The sequence below is a fragment of the Myzus persicae genome, unplaced genomic scaffold (assembly GCF_001856785.1).
Source record: "Myzus persicae strain clone G006 unplaced genomic scaffold, MPER_G0061.0, whole genome shotgun sequence".
In the NCBI taxonomy this organism is placed as follows: Eukaryota; Metazoa; Arthropoda; class Insecta; order Hemiptera; family Aphididae; genus Myzus; species Myzus persicae.
Window position 1 is genome coordinate 324883 of NW_019104466.1, and position 22835 is coordinate 347717.

The following is a 22835-nucleotide window of genomic DNA, read 5'->3' on the forward strand; positions in this document are numbered from 1 at the left end:
CGCAACAACGGCGTGCCCGTGATGTGTTAATGTGTAGTGTTGTTGCGCGTGCATACGCTTATCTCTACTTTTATTATTATTATTATTATTATTATTATTAAAGTCGTCGGGCCGCAGCTGGTATTACAATAATATAACGTACAACAGTACTGATCAACCACGTATGCGGACGTCGCGAACAAAATATTATCACAATATATATTAAATACGTATTTATTTACAGTCTCGCGCGCCAGCCGTTCGCCGACGACATTTTTCTCCGGCAATCGCACACATCAATACGATATTAGGTACATTTTTTAATACGAGATAAAAAAAAAAACGACCGCCCTTCACCCACCCGCTCGAGGGTACACACGAGTTGGGAGGTTCCGATCGGTTTTTCCGACCGCCGCTGGACGTCTCCCGCCGGAGGACACGACCTGTCGCACACGACGCACGGCCATATAATGAAATAATATATTATATACTATAGTTATAATCTTCGCGTAAACAATCGTCACTGCCGTCCCTTACTGTCCCGTTGTCAGGCTCAAGCGGTGCCATCGCCGCGTCGCCCGTTTTTCGTCCACGCACAGGCCGTCCCAGTGCAGGTCACGGACCGATGGCGGCCACCACTACGGTCGGTTACGGACGGACCGAGCCCGACGGGCCGTACGGAGGACGGTGCAGCGCCGATCCGCCTGACATCGAGGTAAGCGAGTTTCGAGGAAGTCTTATGTGGTAATATAATAATGCACAGTGTACGCGAAGCGGAGATACGGCCTACCTGTTGCCGCAGGAATTCGGAACGCAGGACACGAGCTTTTATAAGTCATAACTTGTATAAGTACTTGCGAGTGTACCTATAAAAATATATCATGTCGGATCATATACTGTTTATGTATAGGAATACCATGAAAGTTATAATAATGTGGCCAACGTGTTTCCGAACGATCGCGATATCTGCACAGAGACTTGGTTTGCACACTATATTATTATCGCGATTAATGAAAAAGCTCGAGTTACTTAAAAGTTACTGGAAATTCTAAATTGACGCATTAAAAAACGTCGGGAATACATAGGATAAAAAAAATTTGTATATTTTTGACTCCTAGCTAAAATCTGACCGTTTTGACACGGCAAACCCCTAATTGATAGTTCCGATATTAAGCTCATGGCGATCATCAGCTGTCGCCTGTCTGGCGATCAACCAATTTGGCGCCTATATAGTGCGGCGCCCGTGTACCTATACGTATACATTTGAGTTGCGCATCACTAACTATATTATTTTATATTGTAGAAACGCCGTTAGACATAAGTGATAAACGAAGAATTAAGAAAATTGTTTCCCGTGTAAGCACTATTTAGACTTAAATCTACTCTTTGGATAAAAAATAATGAAAATGTCATAGTAAACCCGAATCCAAAACAGACACTGAGAAACCGCATTATAACCAGTTCTTATGTACCTATATAACATTTTTTTTTTTTTTTATTATAAAAGCCGCTAGTATAGACTATGATAGCTTGACAATTACATAATAAAATATGTTTAAAAGTATATGATATTATAATTATGTGATATGCTGCAAACAATCACATACATTTTACCTCCCAAAATGAACATTTTTCGTGGACTTTATAGTACATACATTGTAATGCTTGAGGACGGACGCCGGTGATTATAAACTATCCCTGGACTATTTCGGAGCTACTTGAAGGGGGTACCATATATGTTATGTCTTTAGTCGAAATTTTTTTTATTGTATCAAATTTTCTAAATTGTTATACGTATCGTGTAGATATCGAAAGGGGCTACAGGTCATATACATTTAATTAATTCAATGTGTATAATAATATAAACTCGTGAATTTGAAAAAAGTCAGGTACCTATATAATTTGTAGTAAAAAATAAAAATATATTTCCTTCAGGTAAACATAATATTGACCCCGGAGAGTTTACTAGCTAATTTTAGAAAGCAAGAAAGTAGGTAGGTATACCATATACACAACCGGATAATTGATCACCTTCTATAATGCTACGATGCCTATATAAACGTACACATCATTATTGGTTTATAATAGTATAGTAAATACTATGTTTTATTGTTTGGAGGTTTGTTATTTTTTACCATGATCCATTTTGGTTTTTTTTTCACAGGAGCTACTCCGGTTGAACCCTAAACCGTTGGCCAACTGCCAATGGACAACGACTGTGGCCAACGATGGTGGTACGGCAGCAGGAGGAAAAGGAGTTGGATTGATGGCCGCCGCCGGATCCGGACTGGCTCGGGCCCGGGCGATAGTCAAGCCTTCCGCGGCTACGGTCATGGACCGTCATCACTATAAACGCAATTCTTCGTATTCCGAGGTGTGTACAAGTCACATTATAGCACTTAATGCTATTGAACGGTTAAGGTTGTTTTTGAAACGAAACCAGTAAAAACGTAGGTGGTATGATATGCATTGTCTTTATTTAGACAATTTTTCCGACAAAAAAAAATGTACAGTAAAGGATAATATAATTTTATAGTATATAATTATATGTATAATAATATGTCCACGGTTAAGGTTTTAATTCTAAACATTTAATTACAATATCGTTTTTGTTATCGTCGAATTGACGGACTAATAATACATTTAATTATTTTCAAAGAAATACTGCATCGGCCTAAAAATATGAGATGTGAATACTTGATTATACGCATTGAATGATAATATGATATTATTTGTTATTAGTCGGTTATTATGTAATGTTATTTGTAATTTTAATCTTTCAAGTCGATAGCGATGTAGTAGAAAGCGTTGCTATAACAATTTAAATTCATAATATATTTATATGAATAATATTATTATAGTATAATATTATGAGAAAATAATACTAAAATAAAATATACAAGATATTGAAAATACTACGATACCAATAATTCTACCTATAGGCCTTAATATTATTATTTCAAGTAGAAACTAATTAATATTGTAAAAACTAGGGTATTAACAGGAATCAAGGATGTCCCAATATCAAGCAGACGTGTTGTCTCTGTCGCACAAACTTAGAACTTGGTAAATTTGTGTCCAATATTGTATCGTAAGTTTTCGTATAAAAGTGAATTTATTGATGTATTAGGAAGTTTAAAAATTAAAATATTTTCTGTTTTTCAAACATGTTGTGTATTAATTTTAAATCGAAGTATGGGCATTTTTGAATAAATATTGTGATATTTTACATACCTATATAATCATATAACTGGCATATAAAAATAAAAATTCCATAAAAAACAGATACGGTTCATACCTTTAAGATTGATAGTAGGTCATTTCACTCGAATATTGAAACTGAAAACACAAAATCGAAACTGTTAAAAGCAAATGTTTTAGATACCCATACATGTTTGTAAGACGGAGACAACAAATTAGTGTTGAGAAATAACTGTATGTCAGTGTACACGTGCATGCAGACTACAGAGTAGTTTAAATTAAATTCAAAACATTTATTTACAAATTCAACTGATTTGTAAAAATGTATGACCAATGCCTGCAGAGAAGTCTCGAAGGTTAAAATTAGGTAAATACCGTAAATGTATAGTATATATCATATTATTAGGTATAGAACATCGAAATTCAATCGAAAAAGACATCGCATACCTTCGCACCATATTATTTCCCGATACAATATCAACGTTATTTGTGTGTAAAGAGTGACCAAAACATATCGACAATCTATATTGACGGTTTTTACACTTTTTACCAAATAATTTGTTCCCGGCTTTGCTGGAGTGTTATAACACTGTACCTACCTACATAATATAATATTTAGTAAACATGATGGGTAGGTACTAAATTATTATTGTAGCCGCCTGGCTCTCGGCTCACATAAATTATAGTGCTTATTCGTTTGTGTTTACCTATGTGCAGGACACAGCGGGCGTCGTGGATGGGTGTGCCAGCGGCCTATGGAACAAGTGGTGGACGGACGTCAAGCCAAGCACGCTACGAGGCGGTGAGAAGGCAGCTGTTCGGGAGGCCCGCCGTTGCCTCAAATGTGCACACGCTCCGTGCCAGCTGTCGTGTCCAACATCTATCGATGTCAAATCGTTTATCACGAGTATCGCTAACCAGGTAATGTGGATAACAATTTATTTTTTCTCCCGAAAATGAAATGCAACGTTCCTCATTATAGTGTTGTTCTTACCAGTATAAAAATTACAAAATGTAGATAGGTAGGTAGGTTAATAATCATATTAATGTATTATGGACATTTTTTTTTGTTGACATTTGTTGAAATTTGATGTTTTAACGACGTATAATCAGGGATACTACAAATTAAAAATGTACTACCTACTAAAATCGGATAAGTAATTCGATCTTTAATATTTACGTGGACTGGTAAAAGCAGGTGCAGGGTTAAAAACTCGGAACGAGCAATATCGTCATAATAATAATGATAGGTAGTAATAAAATCGACTACAATAGTATGCACTATGCAGAATTATGCTGCACATCATAGGGAAATGACGATAATAAGAATAAAAACGAAATAGAATCTGATCTGACAGAATACTAAATAATAATGCATACTAATATACCGAGATAAGAATAAATAAGGACAAAAGGAAAAAACGTACCAGCCATTAAGCACTATACATATTAAAACAAAAACAGTTTTCTACCTTTTGTTTGTTTTTCTGTTGTTTTGTCCGGTTACCGTGAGAACCGATAGGAATTCGTAGGACCAACTCCCTCAAAATAATTGATGGATATCCTATAAAATTATAAAAAATCTCTCTTTGCATTAGTTTATCAGACCAGATAAAATAAAAATAAAAAAACAAAGGCTGACTCAAGCAGTAAGCGGTTATTTGCTTAGTTACTTGGGTGTTTTAATAATAAGTAATAATAATAACAATGCCAATAATAATAACAATAATAATAGTTATAATAACAATAATGGGAAATTGACCGGTAAATATAAAACTCAATCCTCAATATAAGTTTAAAATTAGTAGATTATTATAATGGCTCTACAATCGGTATACGGTGATTAAAGGTGAGCGAGAAGCAGTAGTGGTGCCTTCGTCCGTTGTCATCATATTTCGTCATATCTACAGCTTACGTAATGAAATGTATATTTTAGATTGTTAAAATATGTTATTCTTTTGGGTGCTATGTTTTGTTAGGTTACATAATGTATTGTATAATATATAATGATAATTAGCAATTAGTTGGCAATTGCTATGATATATCTATGGGTAGGTATGCCATGTTTTTGAAAATTCTAAGTTCAACCTAATAATATACTGTATTATTGTATTAATAAAAACAAACGATATTCACAAATCTGTTTCCATATAATGCGATAAAAAGTATTTAAATTTCTTAATTTTCGATTTTAACGAATCAAACTATGTGTAGCAACTAGCAACAGTTTAGTTAATTTCAAATAAGATAAGGTACGAATAAATTTGGATAGTTAGTGTAAAATAAAAATTTTAGATGATTACCTACATGACAATGAACAAAGATACGTACAAAATATCATATTATTTGCGTCAAAGTGAGTGTGACATAACTATAAAGCGCCAATATAAATTAATTTACCTATTAAATACACGACGTCGGTAAACGTCAAAGATAACTGATAAGTAAAACACATAATTTGGGTTGGTATATCAATATTTTTAAATATACCTATATATAGTTGTTAGGTATGCTATTATAAAAGTAATAGTGTGCCTGTACTATGTAGGTAGGTAAGTAGGTACTTAATTTCATTATTATTTAATTCTTTAAGTACTATAAGTCTATAAAAAATCATCAATAATATATAAATATGAAGTAAAATTAGAACTAATAACAGATTTCCGTTTAGATTTTAGACAGAAATATTTATACAAATTATACTTATATTTTTTACCGTTAAAGAATGAACGTCGTTATAATTGCTTTGGTTAAAGTATTTAGATTACAATTAAATTAATACTATGTATAGATATGATATAACTTGGAATACTAGTTAGTTGAGAATAATAAAAGTATGTATTTATTTATATTTATTTAATCATCAATACATTTTGTAGAAGTATTACAATATTTCATAAGCATACTTAATATACTAGGTAATGTAAATGTTGATACCTAATTCCTCTAAGCTATGCTTGTGGTGGAATTAAAAGATAGGAAGTCTAACATATAACTAATTATTATTTGATTGCCGAATTATGATATTAATATATTTAATACATAAAAATCATAGAATGCATCATAATATATATATTAATATGTGATATATACGTATATAGATATATCTCATCTATATACTACAAGTGTATAGATATAAAATCATTATTTTTATATTAAAAAATGTATTTGTTTTATTCAGGAACAATAATATATTTTATATTTGAAAAACTTTCCACATGCACGAAGGACAAAATGAATATCCTGAAAACATTTTTTTTTAAATTGACAATTTCAGTATAAATATATTCAAATATAAGCAATATAAACAAATGCCTAAAACAAATTTTATACGATATAACTCGTAAACAATATTTAAAAATCATGATGTTTTAATAACTGACTATATTATACTTGAAACGTGGAATAGGAAAATCTACTGTTTTACCACCTATTCATTATTACAAGATTAACTTTGGTCGACATTTAAATTCCCCACATTATTCGTCTATAGACCATTCTTGTGAGTTAGGTATGACAAATACATCGTGGTACATTTAGTGGAACAACTTGAACGTATATAAAATGGCTTGACTATTTCCATTTTTATTTTTTATATTATTTAATACGTACAAAATACGTAGTCATAATACAAATGTATAATAGACTTGATTATTGGGGACTCGAATAGAGCGAGAATGCGAGGTGGAAATTCATACGTATAGCTAATAGCAATGCATACTGAAAAATAAGGTATAGGTACCTATTCTTTGGTTATGTGTATCATTTTTATTATTATTTATTATTATGTAAAAAAATCAATTTCCCCGCAAATCGTCGTTACGTTGGGAACTTGTTATATATGTATACAACTAAAACGACACAAACTGAAGTTCACACCCAATAGAAATCTAATTTTAACTAAAACCGAAATAAAACATTTTGGTTAAGCTAACCCAAAACACGAATATTTTTTTACTTTACAATCTTTATGTGATTTATCATTTAGTATGTACTTTATGTGCTTAGTTAGTTGCTTTTTTAATAATAATAATATTAGGACAGGATGAACAATCAATTATAGGTAAATACTTTAATTTATAAATGACTGGAAAATAAAATCCAATTCTATCATTCAATATTCAGATCACCGAATATTAAATTCTTAATTAAATTAAAATTAATTATTTTTTTATAGTATAGAATAAATCCAAATACAGCTAACAGAAATACAAAATATTGCTGATTCACTGATATGGTCGGCTTTGGTCTGGTGTTGACAACTAAACTATAAATATTGACTGTGACCTGCAAATACTAGTATAATACTGTATATCAATACAGCTTATACTTAATTTATAAAATAAAAAAATTAAAAATGATATATACTTACTACAAAACTATAAAAATTATGTTTTTCTGAACAACCGTCTCGACTGATACAAATTCCGAATATAACGATTATTATAACCCAAACGCATGCTTAAATATTTTATCATCCCGGCGTTTTGAACACCCAAATTACATTCAGCACCCAAAATGCGAAACCCAAATAAATAATTCGGGTGCAGAGCCTTGCCAAAAACTGATAACTGAAAAGAGCTAGCATAATATAATGCTATTTATAGCGCTTTATATGATATGTAGGTTCGTGCCCGGGAAGTTTACCACCGTAATATTGATATCGTCATACTTATTTACGTATTTGTTAGAATACAGTTTTTAGTGCCTTGACATAGTAATATATAGGAACCTCATTGATAGTGACATCGATTTATATTTATATTTATTCACATACATCAATGATCTATACCATAAGTTCTAACATGACATTCAGTGTGGCGGTGATCAATCATGGCATTAAAATAAAATAGACGAAAGTACCTATATTATAATACTTGCAGGGCAGCTTATTTGAAACAGATTCTGTAGGAAAGGGAGTGACGATCAAATTAAAATATTTCTATACGCTTTTTACATTAACCAATTAAGATGGAAGCATATTTTTATTACAACTCCAATTATTCATTTTTTAAATGTCTCTCTAGTCGACCGCCCTAATTCATCTGGACTAGAATAATTTTTTCCTTTTATTATATATTCGGTACTGCCTACCTAGGGATAATAAGTTAGAAACATACAAGTTATTCAACTCATCCGGCGTCTGCAAATTGTGCACAAAATGGTTATCATCGATTTCAGCGGCCAATTATTATTGTAATAACATTTAATACGCAATTAAAATTCCACAGAACTATTATGGAGCCGCCAAAACGATCCTGTCGGACAACCCGGTGGGCTTATCTTGCGGCATGGTGTGCCCGACGAGTGAGCTGTGCGCCGGTTCCTGCAATCTGGCCGGCTCGGACGGCGGACCTATCAACATTGGTGGACTGCAGCAATTTTGTCTGGAAGTAAGTATTGTGTTTACTACACCCTTCGATCTGCTGACCGAATGAACGGTTCGATATAGTCTCTCGGCCAGTTTCCGAAGTAACAATAATAAAGACGCGTATTGTGTCGTGTTGTGTCGAGTTCCGTTTCTTCAATAGGTAACCGTGGCTGTTAACATAACGTAGGTTAGCCGTCACCGATGCCTGATTTGCACTACAACGTGTCGTGTTCCGTATGTATAGGTATGTTAAGCTGTAAAGGTAACTCGTTACCAAATTTTTTTTTTTGAGTATGAATATATTCAACTTTACACTACATTGAGGTTAGTCTAGTTCGATAACTCCGTTTCAATAACTTCGGAAAAATATCACGGTTACTCGCTTGGGCCACTCGTGGTCAGGAGTTGTGAAGTCTGCTCAATGCTTGTTTTTACTTTTTACCTATTTATCATATTATCTAAAGTAAGGATTTTTATGGAACAGGATTTTTTTTCTACCACTTCAAAACGAAGTTTTATCAGCTATAAGTCTAATCATAATAATAATAATATAATAAATTTACGTGATTTGATTTTGATTTTTTTTTTTTTGCTAATTTAGAATCTTGTGTTTTTTTATTATTTTCAAGGTTAGGTTAGGTTAGGTTAGGTTAGAACTTAGGTTTTAGAACTTTAACCGAATTGAGTGTATCATTATTTTTTAATATATACTAATAGTATTTTTGTTTTTCAATTTTTAAATAAAATTTAAATCAAACTTCATCAGTTGACGTAAATATAGATGTTCAAAATATAAACTCATAGGACATTTGTCAGTATTTGTCTGATCGTCGTCGAAGATTTTTGTTTGAAAACTTAGAAGAAATATTCTAATGGTTCAATGCAACTTAATGGATACATGGAAATCTTTTTATTAAGTGGTCTTATTTCATTAACTTTTATCAATTATATCAAACAGTTTCTTACATTTATAAATTAACCATTAAAAGGAAATGTTTAACTACATTAATTAATATTAATAATTCAGTTTTTTTAACAATCTTATAATATGTAGTTCTTTTTCTAATAAGTGTTTTGAGACTTCTCAGAGCTTTTATAGCCTTATTTTAAATACTTTTCCTATATTCTTTATGTGCTTCAAAACCTGTATCCAAGTCATTAAGTATATAAAGAACGAAAAAAGCTAGTCGTTGATGGTACGCCCTTTGCCCTAGTCGACTATAATTGTCGAAACTCATACGACCATTGTTTGCGTTTGGCTATTGTCGATGTCTATAAAATTATAGCTAAATCCAGGGTCATAGAACTGCCTTGCCTTGTCGTATTCCACAAGTATGTTTCATATTTGTTCCTTATGAGGTTGACTAAATAGTTTCTGCTATAAGTACATTTATTAATGTGCGGACCTTTTTATCGTATTTTATTGAATTTAAGCATAAGGAAATAGTAATTTATGTCATATTTCTATTGTAAGCTCGTGGTGCATTGAAGGGCTTGACCCACGTATGTAATTATACATAAATATTTAGGTAATAAAATGTTGGTTACACTTTTACCATCAAATTTGAATATATTATAATATTAGCTGTACACGGTGTCGTGAGAACTTATGGATTTACAATGCATATAACTTCGTACACGTTTAGGTGTTCATGGACATGGGAGTGCCTCCTTCAGCCATTTCGTCGGACAGCGATGGCGATGACGACGAAGAGCGGGAAGATGGACTGCTGAAGGCTCGTGGTCAAAGCAGATTGGCGCCCATAGCAGTGGTTGGCGCCGGTCCGGCAGGCCTGACGTGCGCTACGTACCTCAACCGGCTTGGGTACCGGTGCGTAACGGTCTACGAATCGGGTGCGTTCGCCGGTGGCCTTAGGTAAGTTCATATGGAAAATCTGTATACGATTTTCTGTCGAAAGTATATCTTTCCCTTTTCCGCCAAAACCATGCGATTCACTTTTCCGCGATTTCTTACAATCTTTAAAATCATAACGTAGCTTATGTACCTATGCACTACACACATTATCACTGTTATATCATCGTTACGTCATGCTGGTCAAGGAAAAATAATTGACAAAATATTTACGAAAATATGTTTCATTTCTAAGCTTTGAAAACTTAATGATTTATCCTAATTTTTTTTTAAGTCAGTAAAGTTGAAAGTTATATGGAAGCTTATAACTAACGTGTAAACTCGAGTTAAGTTATATTTTATTAATACATACATAGCCAGTAATATATTTTAAAAATGATCACTTTAAAATAATAAGAAGTAAACGTTTACGCAATGTGTATCATCATTCATCAATAATAATTTTATATTATATTTAGTTTTTAAATATTTATAAATCGTTGATCGACCTTTTAAAAAGTTAAGACGTCAATTGACGTTTTTTCTTAATATGTCCCGTAGAGTAAGGACGTAAATTGACGTGTTTCGAATTTCCTTTGTGTCTGTTTTTAACAAAGTTTTAAGAAATATATGATATTTTTATTATATAAAATTAACGATACAATGAAATATGTGCTGCTATCTATTGGCTATTTAAGAAAAATCAATTGAAAGGAAGTAACACTGACAATTGTTGTCTCCAGAGTCTACACAATTTAAATTAAAGTGGATGAATATATTATAATAAATAGTGATAAATATTATATTATAAAATAGAACGTTTAAAAATCGTATTGTTATTTGTTGATTAGCATTAATTCTTTTTTAAAAATTGGGAAGTCGCTCCGCTATATTATAGAAGGTACTTAAGAGGACGCTACACGGACATAATACTCTCTGTAGATCATATTATTGTGTATCTTCGTTAGTTTAAACATAAGAGTAAACCGCCCCATAATGAAACTTGATGTTAACAACATTATCTGTGTTCTTATGTAGGTTTTTACGATAGTTCAATTTTTAAGTGAGTTATGAGCATTTTTAATTTACGCTATATTAAATACTCGTAACTTGCTAAAAAATTGAACCATCGTAAAAAAACCAGCATACAAATACAGATAATGTTCTTAATATTATACACTTGTAAAACGGAGACAACAAATGTCAGTGTTACGTTCACTTAACAAAACACATCTAATACGTCAAATTACGTCTTTACTTTAAACAAAATACCGATATTTTAATAAAAACAATTCTTTTCTGAGAAAATAACAAGTTATTTTTAATCAAATCTAAATTACGTTAAGTTTATATAAATAACAATCACTCAACTTATAAATTAAGTAAATTCTAGTAAAGTTAAGTTAAAAAGTTAAGCCCAGGCTTGTTAATTTTGATGAATTTCGTTAAAGTTTGAACCTATGTACTACTTCCATATTTTTAATATTTATTAATTGTAGTAAAACTTAAAAACATGATGTAAGATGTAACCATTATGAAGAACCTTGTAGAAATTCCATATTAAATCGAAAAAAAAAATCGCAAATTTGTGAAGGTACTTGATTTAATAATTCACTTATATTTACTTCTTTACACACCATCCGTGATTATATAGTAAAGCTGACAGCTGTTATTATTGTCATAATAATATCACCAAATGTCGTGTCTTATCATATTGTGTTCTGTGTATATAGTGCCTCCGAGATACCAGAGTACCGGTTACCGTGGCGGGCAGTCCGTTGGGAAATCGAGCAGATGGTCGAGCACGGTCGAGGTGGCGTCCGCCTGGAGTACGGTCGTCGGTTATTTTCTTCATCCGCCGGCGACAGTAGACCCGGTGATATTACGCTAAAGGTGAGTACCTATACATTATACTTGTACAGTAGAACACCTTCCTATAACGGACCCATATAAGACAGAAATCTCCTTACAACGGAAAATAACAACAGTTTCGCATAATCTATATCCCTCGTATTTGAGTCCCCCAAAAATGGGAAATCTTTTATAACGGAAAAATCAGTTTGTACCGGATGATCAGTTACTATAATATGGCTAAAACGGTAATCAGACGTCATCAATTTTCTTCGAACGGCTGTTTACGTATATATTTTATTTTCACTTCCTCAAGGACATATTAGACGGACCGGATGGCGCAAAGGCCGTGTTCGTGGCTGTCGGCCTACCGGAACCTCAACTTCCGGCCGATCTCTTCCGCGACGTCGACGTCAGCGGAACGACGGCGGCCACCCAACATTTGGGTGTGTATACTTCCAAATGGCTGTTGCGCCAGGCTTCCGGGTACTCCAAGCGATTGCCCGACGGCCGGGGAGGATGTGGCGGTAGCGGTTGCGGCGGAAGTACCGTCGACGGCGGCTGTGGCGCGTCGAAGCCGGCCACCATGCCCCCGCCACCGGATTTCCGTGGTAAAACCGTACTTGTGCTGGGCGCCGGTGACACGGCCATGGATTGCGCAACGGTTGCGCTCAGGTGCGGCGCCCGTCGCGTCCGCGTCGTCTTCCGACGCGGAACACCCGACGTGCGAGCCGTCCCGGAAGAACTGGAAGGAGCGATGCGCGAACGTTGCGAGCTGGTGCCCCACTCGCAGCCGGTTCGGTTCTTGTTCCGCAAAGTTCCTGGTGGCGGTGCCGATCGGATCCGAGCCGTGCAGTTCCGCCGAACAGACGTAGATGACCTGGAACCATTGCAGGGCTCCACTGACGATGAAGACCACTCGGCCGACGACCTGTTCGTGTTGCGCGCCGATTGCGTCGTCTCGGCGTTCGGTTCGCGGTTGCCGGAAGAAGGTGAGTTTGTATCTCGTATTCTCGATGTTAAAATGTGACTATAATTTAAAAACATTTTGGGGGGTGACATTGTGACATGAATAATAATACATAGGTATCCCTACCACCACCCAAAACGAAATCCTAAATATGTCACCGCGAGAGGTGGGGGTCGGTGTAGATCAGCAGTAACCAAACTTTTTTTTCAACGCGGCACATTATTATTATAAATCACGGCATACTTTGGATAAATATTATTATCTACAATTCAAATATTAGTGGTTTAGGACAGGGAAAAATAAACGTAGTAAATCAAATAATATGTATATAATAATGTCGGGTATTATTTTCGTTATTTGGTAATAATGTTTTTATCTCTCGATAACTTTACCTACTAACAGTATAGGTTTATATGCTATCAGAGAACTATTCTGTGTACTACACATTATGGTCATAATAATATCAAACGATAATATTCGTTCTGACGTATGAAACAGTTACGTTTAAACCACACCACGACAAACCCGAATTTTAACGAATTTTCGCAACGTTCGTTATTTAATAAATATGCATAAGTTTTTAAATAGAAAAAGAAAGCTTGACGATTACGATGAAAATAATGGCGAGAATAAGAAGGAGTCAAGGAGAAAAAAACACTTACTGAATATCTACACTGTAGATATTAAAAATAGTTACCTAGTTGATGCACCTTGTCATACCTTGTCCGTCTTTTTGTTGCTCACTTCAGTGGCGGCGGCGCTGGCGCCATACGCAAGGGTAGACGGACGCACCGGAAGAGTGTGCGTTGACGCTCAAACCGGCCGCTGTGAATGGTGGACGGACGATGGCGACAGAGTGGCTAACGAAAAACAGGAACCTCGTGCTCCTCCACCGGTGTGGTGTGGTGGCGACGCTTCTTGCGCAACAGGATCGACAGCTGATCCGTCGCAGACAACGGTAGAGTCAGCCAACGACGGAAAAACCGCGGCGTATCACATACACCAGTATCTGCAGGTAAACATGTTGCTCCGATAACGTCAAATAGATTCTGTAAAACCACATGTGACTTTTAAGTTCGTTGCTAGATTAGTTTCTAAAAAATAAACTGGGGAACTATAGCGGTGGATCGGCCAATAATATATATATCGGATGGTTACTTAGGCCAACGCACTTAGATAGTTATATACATAAGTCATAAGTTATTAAAATACCTATAGTCAGCTAACAAACAATATGTCGAACTCTTAAAGAGTTTAACATGGAGAAAAATATTAGCTTAACTCAGTTAAAATGAAGTTGATTATTATTTTTTTTTTTTTTATCACTACCTAGGGTCTACAGCGATTAGATTCAAATACCTATGTTTTAAACAACTGCAGTTAAACATTTTGTCAAAAATGCAACCTACTATTCTTCCTTGTTGCATACTAGCAACAATACTATTATACTACTATACTACTATACTTGTACCTAGTGATGGTTTAAGTCACCACACGACCATATCACCTATATTTATTTCACCAATGACTACGTTGGTCTTGTCTAAGCTACTTGTGACGGATATTATTTATAGAAAAATGTATTATTGCCTGTTTTTCCGCGCAGGAATTATACGGTTACCGTAGCCAAAATCATCAACCATCCGTTTCGAGACCAATGCTGCCAGGATTCCGAACAGCAATCGACGACGTGGACTTGTCTGTCCGGATGTGTGGATTGCGATTCATGAACCCGTTCGGACTGGCCTCAGCGCCGCCCACGACGAGCGCTGCGATGATCCGCCGTGCGTTCCAAGCTGGTTGGGCGTTCGCCGTCACCAAAACGTTCGGACTGGACAAGGACTTGGTAACGAACGTGTCACCACGTATCGTAGGACTGGGTGGTCACGGCGTGGGAGTTGGTTCGGCTGCTAGTGGCGTAGGACCGGGTACTATCGGTGCCGGAGACTCAGACGTGGCTAGAAATGCTTTTTTGAACATTGAACTGATTTCGGAAAAGACAGCCGCATACTGGCTGCGCTCCATTCGGGAACTGAAGCGCGACTTCCCGCAGCACGTGAGTACAATATAGGTACACACTACATGGTGATTCATCAAGCTTGATTCCCAGCCTTTTTTTGTTTGATAATTAATTCATTATGATTCTAGTTTTTAGAATTTTTAAATTCATTTTGAAGTAGGAACTTAGACTTTTTATACCATTTGACGAGTTCCCCTCTGGTAATACCAACTTGTTTAACTTTATATGGGAGACAAGCATTTTTTCTGTAAATTGTTAAGAAGATGACTCTTTTGAATACCTTGATTTGTATAAAAGTTTTGAAGATATGGTAATTGGGAGCTGTGTTGATTTAAAAATTATAGTAGTTAGTAGTAATAAATATAATTAGTATACTAGTAGTAATATTTTATAATTTGGAAAAATTGACAGAGTACCTATGATAAAAATTAAATTCAATATTAAACATATTTTATATTTTTGTACAACTATCTATGAGGACTTATATCATTTGTTTAAATTTCAATAACTCAGAAACTGCTAATATATATTTTGATGTAGATTTTAAATAGTTACATGTTGATGTAAATCAACATTTTCCAAAAAAAATATCTGTTGAGTAATTACAGTAAAAAACAGTCCGTTCACATTTGAAAACAAGCAGTTTATATGCCGCACAGATTATATGAAAAATCTTAATTATTTATAACACTGTCCTTTAAGTACAGATAATTACTTAAAGGTTCCAAAAGTCAGAAATTGAATGAATTAATTGTATTAAATGGAAAAAAATAGGGGTGAGCATTCACGTTTTTTTTAAAATCCCGCTACACATCAGACACGTGTGGATTTTCTAACAGATTTTTTTTCCGGTCATCGTTATGAAAACGTCAATGACGCTCAAATGACATTGTTGCAGATCCTAATTGCCAGCATAATGTGTGCCTACATCGAGAGTGATTGGACACTACTGGCCGGGTTGGCGTGCGACGCAGGTGCTGATGCGTTGGAGCTGAACCTGAGCTGTCCTCACGGCATGGGCGAATCCGGAATGGGTCTGGCGTGCGGTCAGGTATTGAAACATTCTATAGTAATATGTATGACCAGACGTTATTACAATGTTTTTAATGGCTGGTATTATTTATTTATTTATTTGTTATAATTTGCAGCAATTAATAACCCATTCATTTTACAATTTAAAACTGTTTAAATTATAGCAGCACCTTTCAAAAGCCAAGCTAGTGCTGGGGGATCAGTTCTTATTAACCAACTTTAAACATAGGTGTAGTATAAAATCTGTTACAGAAAGACCTGACAAATTAAAAATTGATTTTCGGTAGTTAACCTTAACCTTATGAAAATCAAATGGATAACAAATAATTTAAGATTTACATAATATATATGAAAAATATTTTTGAAAAAATATTGTTATGCTTTGATTATTATTAATTAACTATAAAAAAATATTGATATCTTCAAAAATGACGAAAAATAAGCTACTTGTCTTTAATAAACGTTCATTAAATTTACAAATGTATACTATTTTGAATTTTTCCAAAAAAATTAACTACATTTAAAATTTTTATTTTTAGCATTAAAAAATAAAAACAAAACATTGTATAGGTATTTACTGCAATTGAAGCGTAAGTGCCTGTACATAATTAGTATAAAACATATTAATATTGATTAGAATAAACGTTATTTAATTTATCAGGTCGTTCTGTTCAATCTAATAGGTGTATAACTGACAACTGTATTACGAAATATTAATGTTGGTGCATTTAATACCCAACAATAAAACACACGTTTAAATAAAGAAAATAAAATTTAATTACTATAAATGAATGTAGGTGATAAACATACTTTTCAAATAACTTTAAACTTTTAAAATGATCTATAGGTATTAATATTTAATTGTAGTCATGGCATACATTTTAACTTGTGTAGTCGTGTATACAACCTTTTTTTTTAATTGTTTAAACAATAAACATATTTAAATATACCTACATATCATATTACAATTTGGATTATATCTAGTGTTATGCTCGTGGAATTAAAAATTAAATGCACACGTTTATATAATCTAACTAAAACAGATAAATTCTAAATAAACTTACATTCCTTGACATTAAATTCTTTACTTATCAAAGTACTTTGTGATAATTTGTTTTGTACATTTAATAAATATTTTGTAATACAGTTTATAGCAGGTAGTACAATAATATGTACTTGACAAAAGCTTATAAAAACTTTCTCCTGTAATGTATGTATGTACAATAAGAACAGATTGTACTAATGATAAATAAATAGTTATTTTATGCGAGCTGTTAAATACATATTATACCTAGCTTATTTAAATGTATAAATTTGCGCAAAATGTTACTGATGCATAATTAAAACGCCCATCCCATTTTAGCAGATAGTATAGAATATTATACCAAGATGTTATATTTTGTTTCTTTAACATTTTTAATGCTATAATATATTTTAGAACCACACGAAGTACAGTGACCGCCGCTTATTATAAACACTGTTAAATGTTATCGAAAAGTGTAAGTAGTAGGAGGTGTAGTGTTGCGTAACAGTGCACACTTTAATTTTCATTCAGTGTTATCAGTCTGCTTATGTTATCTGTTCTGTTCACTAAGTATATAAGGTACCAAAATGATTATACTTTAAGCGGCGGCGACCACTGTATTTAAATTTTGATCGCACATTAACGAACTGCATTGAATCGGTTACTTCGTGTGCCCCTCACAGGATCCGGTGTTGGTGGAGAACATTTCGCGATGGGTCAAGCGGGTGGCGGTGCGACCGGCCAGTGACGGTGAGACGCCAACGGCCGTGCCCGTGTTCGTGAAAATCACGCCCAACGTTACGGACGTGGTGGCCGTGGCTCGGGCGGCAGTGCGACTAGGTGGGGCCGACGGAGTTACCGCGGTCAACACGGTATCGGCCCTCGGCCCGTTGGACGTGACCGGTAACCGCGGTCGACCGTGGCCGGGAGTCGGCCGAACCGCTGCGGAAACGCCAAGAACCACGTACGGTGGCATGTCAGGCACTGCCGTCCGGCCGATGGGATTGAGGGCCGTGTCGGCGTTGTCCCGAGCTCTGGGGCCCGACAAGACAGCCGGCGGTGACGGAGGACCACCTGTCCAAATAATGGCCACGGGTGGCGTGGACAGCGCCGCGGCCACGCTCCAGTACCTGTACTGTGGAGCCAAAGTCGTGCAGGTATACCATGGTCGTGGTTTTGACGGTATCCATCCAAAATAGCGAAAACTACAATGGCTAAACAATAATCGCTAAGTAAAAAACAGCTAACACTGTAATAGCAAAAGTTATCACAGTGAAATCCAAAATAGGTGAAAAATATACGTTGCCGATAATAAGTGTGCACAATTTATTAAAAAATAGTTACATTGGGAATATAGAAGTTAAGATAGGTATAAATTATAATAAGTAGAATAATGTGTGATGAAACCGCATCTGTACCTATGGGTAAAATACGATTGACGTATAAAAATTAAGTAGGTTGGTACAGGCGAGGCGTACTGCGCTTGGGTGCGTTGGTCTGAGTGAAATTTGTGACCGGATTTAGAGAGTCAGATTTAAGATTTGCGTTATGGGTCATTTTACTTCTTCTTTTTTTGTTATCAAAAGCGATAATCTTGGTGAATATACAATATTATAATCTGTAAGTAAAACCTTTTGGAAATAATTAAAAACGATGTGAAGAATTACATATTGCTTGAATAATTCAAAGACAGAAGACCTCCACGAACCGGGTCTACCTGTACATATTTTAACAGTTAATGCATTCAACTCATGGCAACAGTTGGCAAATATAGTTAAAGCTTGTAGGCTTATAGAATTATAGCAAATATAATAGAAAAATTAATTTTTTAAGATTAGCTTTATTATAGTTTATTTATTTTATTATTTTAAGACACAATTAAAACATAAAAATCGAAAATAATTATGACTCACAAAACATTACCTTTATCATAATATTTTTACACACAAATTAGACTTCTTTCCTTGCCTTGGATTTCGGCTATTATTAGGTACTTTAGCTATTTCACGTTGCTCTAATTTTATCTTCGCGATTATAACTCCGCTATATCGTCATAAGTATACTTTCACTATTCTGGCACAGAACCTGGATGTCCGATCTTATCCCCGGGAGATAACAAAATTGTATTCCGTTTCACACAGGTGTGCAGCGCTGTCCAGAACCAGGACTTCACCGTCGTCCAGGACTACATCACCGGGCTCAAGGCGTTGTTGTACATGAACGGAGGTGGCGGTGGAGAACGGCGTCGCCCCACGGCAGCGTTGGTCAAAGACTCGATCGACCTGTCCGACGACTATGATGTCGTATCGACAGCGGCGGCGGTGGCCGACAAAAGCGGCGGAAAACCGATGTTTGGACCGTACTTGAGAAACAGGCGCTGTGAACAGGCGTCTTTTGCGGCAGCCGACATGGTCGACACAATCCAGGGTACCAAATCGAATGGAGTCGATCGGAAGCCGGAACTGGCGGGAACGGTTCCGGCACCGAAAGAGACCGACGACGGACTGGTTCCAGCTGCGGCTTCGACGCCTGTGGAACTGGTTGTGGGCCGCGCTTTGAAAGCCGTCGGCGCGTACAAATCGCTCGACCGTCGCGCGCAGGTCGTGGCTCTGGTCAACGAGGTTAGTATGCGGGTGAAGTTTACCCCCCCCCCCCCATTTCGTCCTATTTGCACCGGGAGAATTGTGAGTTGTCGAGCTTAATTTATATGGGGAGCTAACATTACTTCAGCCCCAGCACAACTTGATTCTGCAAAGGAACTTCCATAAGCCCACCAAAAATTACTGACATGTTGAGCTTTAAAATTTACGATTCGCCAGGTGTAATTTGCACAGGGGGGTAGGGGCAACTTTATTGATTCGCAAACAGAAGTATTGTACACTTTTCTTGTCGGGTTGATATACGTACTCCGTCGGTTGTGCCTACGATGAAAATCTATTCTCGGGTTGAACGAATTTCCATGTCCCTATACCTATATAGGTACACAGTTTATTTCCCCGCTTTCGAGTGTTCTATCGTTCCGCGATTTGTTGTCGACGACGGACATCAACTGTGCGAGCTTCGTTATTGTTTGACTTATCGTGTGAACGTTTCGTATTTCAAGGACTCTTGCATCAACTGCGGCAAATGCTATATGGCTTGCAACGATTCCGGTTACCAGGCGATTTCGATGGACCCGAAATCACATGCCGTACACGTCCAACCTGATTCGTGCACGGGCTGCACGCTGTGCTTGACGGTGTGTCCAATTCCCGGTTGCATCAGGTACGTACCGGGTACAACTAGTGTTGTAAACAAATGTTCATATTAATATATACGTCCCACAATCCCGAGTGCCGTAAGACCCACTTGATTCCGAACAACGTTTGTGAAAAACAAAACGCATTTAGATACTTATACATATTATGCCGGATGATCCTAGGTGTTTTATGTTTTGAATGAATCTGCCTGGCGTTAAATGATTCCAAAAATGGATATCTATTCAAAATCTGAAAACCGTTAAAAAAATATTTGTTATGTACAGAGTACTGAGTACTATATAACACTCGTCAAATATCGATAGGGGCATAATTAGTGGTTAGGATGGCACTGTATACATAGTATTTTACTAAAATATGTGTCTTTGTAAAATATAAACATTAGTGATATGGACCTAAGTGACCCATCCTTATAGTACAAGCAGACTTATATATACATAATATTACTTATATTATTACATAAAAATATTTACATTGTATCTGTGAAACGAAAATATACAAATATTTAAAACATATTGCGTATATTAATAATAATCACAATTAATTTCATTAAATCATGCACATTTTATATTTTTAAAAATTTTGCATTTTAAGTAAATAATTATATTAGCTTGTTTATTGGATTTCTAATTGCATTTTACGCTGTGTTTTTTTCTGATTTAAAATCCATCTTTTATAGTATAGTCCATTAAATACACAGTCCTATACTTTGAAAATATTGGGCCCAAATATTTCAAATTTAAAGTGTCTGGAGCTTTTCACATATTATATTGTTTCTAACGAATAATAGTGAGGTTATTATTTTTGTTTTAACATGTACACTTAAGTTGTTAGTAGATACACATATATAGGGTACCTAGCGTGAAAGGGGTCGTGTGGGAGGAAACGCTCCAAATTAAAAGTTTTTTGGCCGATTAAGATTCTGCATAGGCATTGTATACTCTGAAAGTCTGAACACAACTCCTGGCGCCTCCTGTCTGCAGGAGTCTGTCATACCACTCCACTTCCACGGGTCCATCGATTAAGCATAATGTCGGTGCTTCTCGATAACGTCTACACACTCCTCGTCCTATATGATGACTTAAATGCCGTACGGTTATAATATTGTCGTTATTTTTGTTGCCAGCATGGTCGAAAAGACGGTACCACACGTGGTGAATCGAGGACTGGGACTCCGCCAGCTCGTGTCCACGTATTCGTGTCCTAACGACGGCGAATACATTGGCCAGCAGAGCTGCTCCCAGGAAAATGATGACCGCGGTAGTCCGGCAGTGGCGACTCAGTGACCGTCACGACGATGATATTCTCGTCTCTGAAAACAATTGACCTACACTCATCCCCGAGATCTATGTCCGCGAGTGTTAAATCGCACAACTGTGCCGACCGGGTCAAATAATAATAAATAATTATTATAACGTCGAGTTATAAATATATACATAATATTTTATTATACATATATATTTATTCATTTTACAACGAAAATAGGATTGTAGTTTGTAGTTACATCGCAATGTTACGCTTACTTTGTTTGTATTAAATGTGGCTGTAAGTTGTAACTCTATGTAGTATTATGAGGCTACCTAATATATTAGGTACTATTATCGCGTATACGTAGGTTACCAACGCATTGTACACATAGGAGTTAAGTACTCAGCGCACCATTTACAATAGTGTATAATATATTTGTATTATTATCTAATTAATTTGTTTTAAATGATTTTAAATAATCGCCAATATACAATAATAGTTCATGTAAAAACTCGTAATAAGTGATCATGTGATATCGCAATTTTGCAATGTACATTATTTATATTATATTATAATATTATATAAAATATTACATACCTATGCGAACACAATGTGATACATAAAACTATAAATTCCAATGGCTCATGTTTAATGTTGCTGAAGCCTTATAATAATAATACATAATAAAAAACAACCATATTTGCTATTTATTAAATCACTTGCCATTTTTTTTTTTTTTTTTGACTTACTCACCCAAATATATATCATTCATTTAGCAGCCAGTAAAAGAAATGTAAGTATTTATTCACTGTAGAGAATTGAAAAAAGAAAAATGTCCTTGTGTGTATAAAATAAAATAATATACCCTATGAACTGATAAAACAAACACATGGTGTACAATTCAAGTACCTATAGTTATTCGTTTTTGAATTACAACAAAATAAGAAAATCATTACAGGAGAAATCGAGTGAATATCTAATTTTGTAAAAATGTTATATGACTTTCCGATAGACATTTTTTTTTGATAAA

General features: G+C 35.2%; 1 protein-coding gene across 1 annotated transcript; it reads left to right on the forward strand.

The window, feature by feature from the left end:
* The first annotated feature begins 13 nt into the window (after window positions 1-13).
* Window positions 14-22520, forward strand: LOC111042353 (dihydropyrimidine dehydrogenase [NADP(+)]). The gene is made up of 14 exons (XM_022326932.1): window positions 14-694; window positions 2144-2353; window positions 3898-4101; window positions 8412-8573; window positions 10198-10427; window positions 12137-12296; window positions 12571-13246; window positions 13974-14239; window positions 14831-15280; window positions 16143-16295; window positions 17984-18457; window positions 19442-19921; window positions 20404-20564; window positions 21684-22520. Exons 1-14 carry the CDS (start codon window positions 605-607, stop codon window positions 21841-21843), a joined length of 3876 nt encoding a protein of 1291 aa, XP_022182624.1. The 5' UTR covers window positions 14-604; the 3' UTR covers window positions 21844-22520.
* The last annotated feature ends 315 nt before the right edge of the window (window positions 22521-22835 follow it).

Excerpts from the sequence above, each read along its gene's own strand:
- LOC111042353 (XM_022326932.1), top strand. The coding sequence starts at position 605 with ATGGCGGCCACCACTACGGTCGGTTACGGACGGACCGAGCCCGACGGG. Across the intron at positions 4,102-8,411 it reads TCACGAGTATCGCTAACCAG|AACTATTATGGAGCCGCCAA; the intron begins GTAATGTGGATA and ends AAAATTCCACAG. Across the intron at positions 19,922-20,403 it reads TCGTGGCTCTGGTCAACGAG|GACTCTTGCATCAACTGCGG; the intron begins GTTAGTATGCGG and ends TCGTATTTCAAG.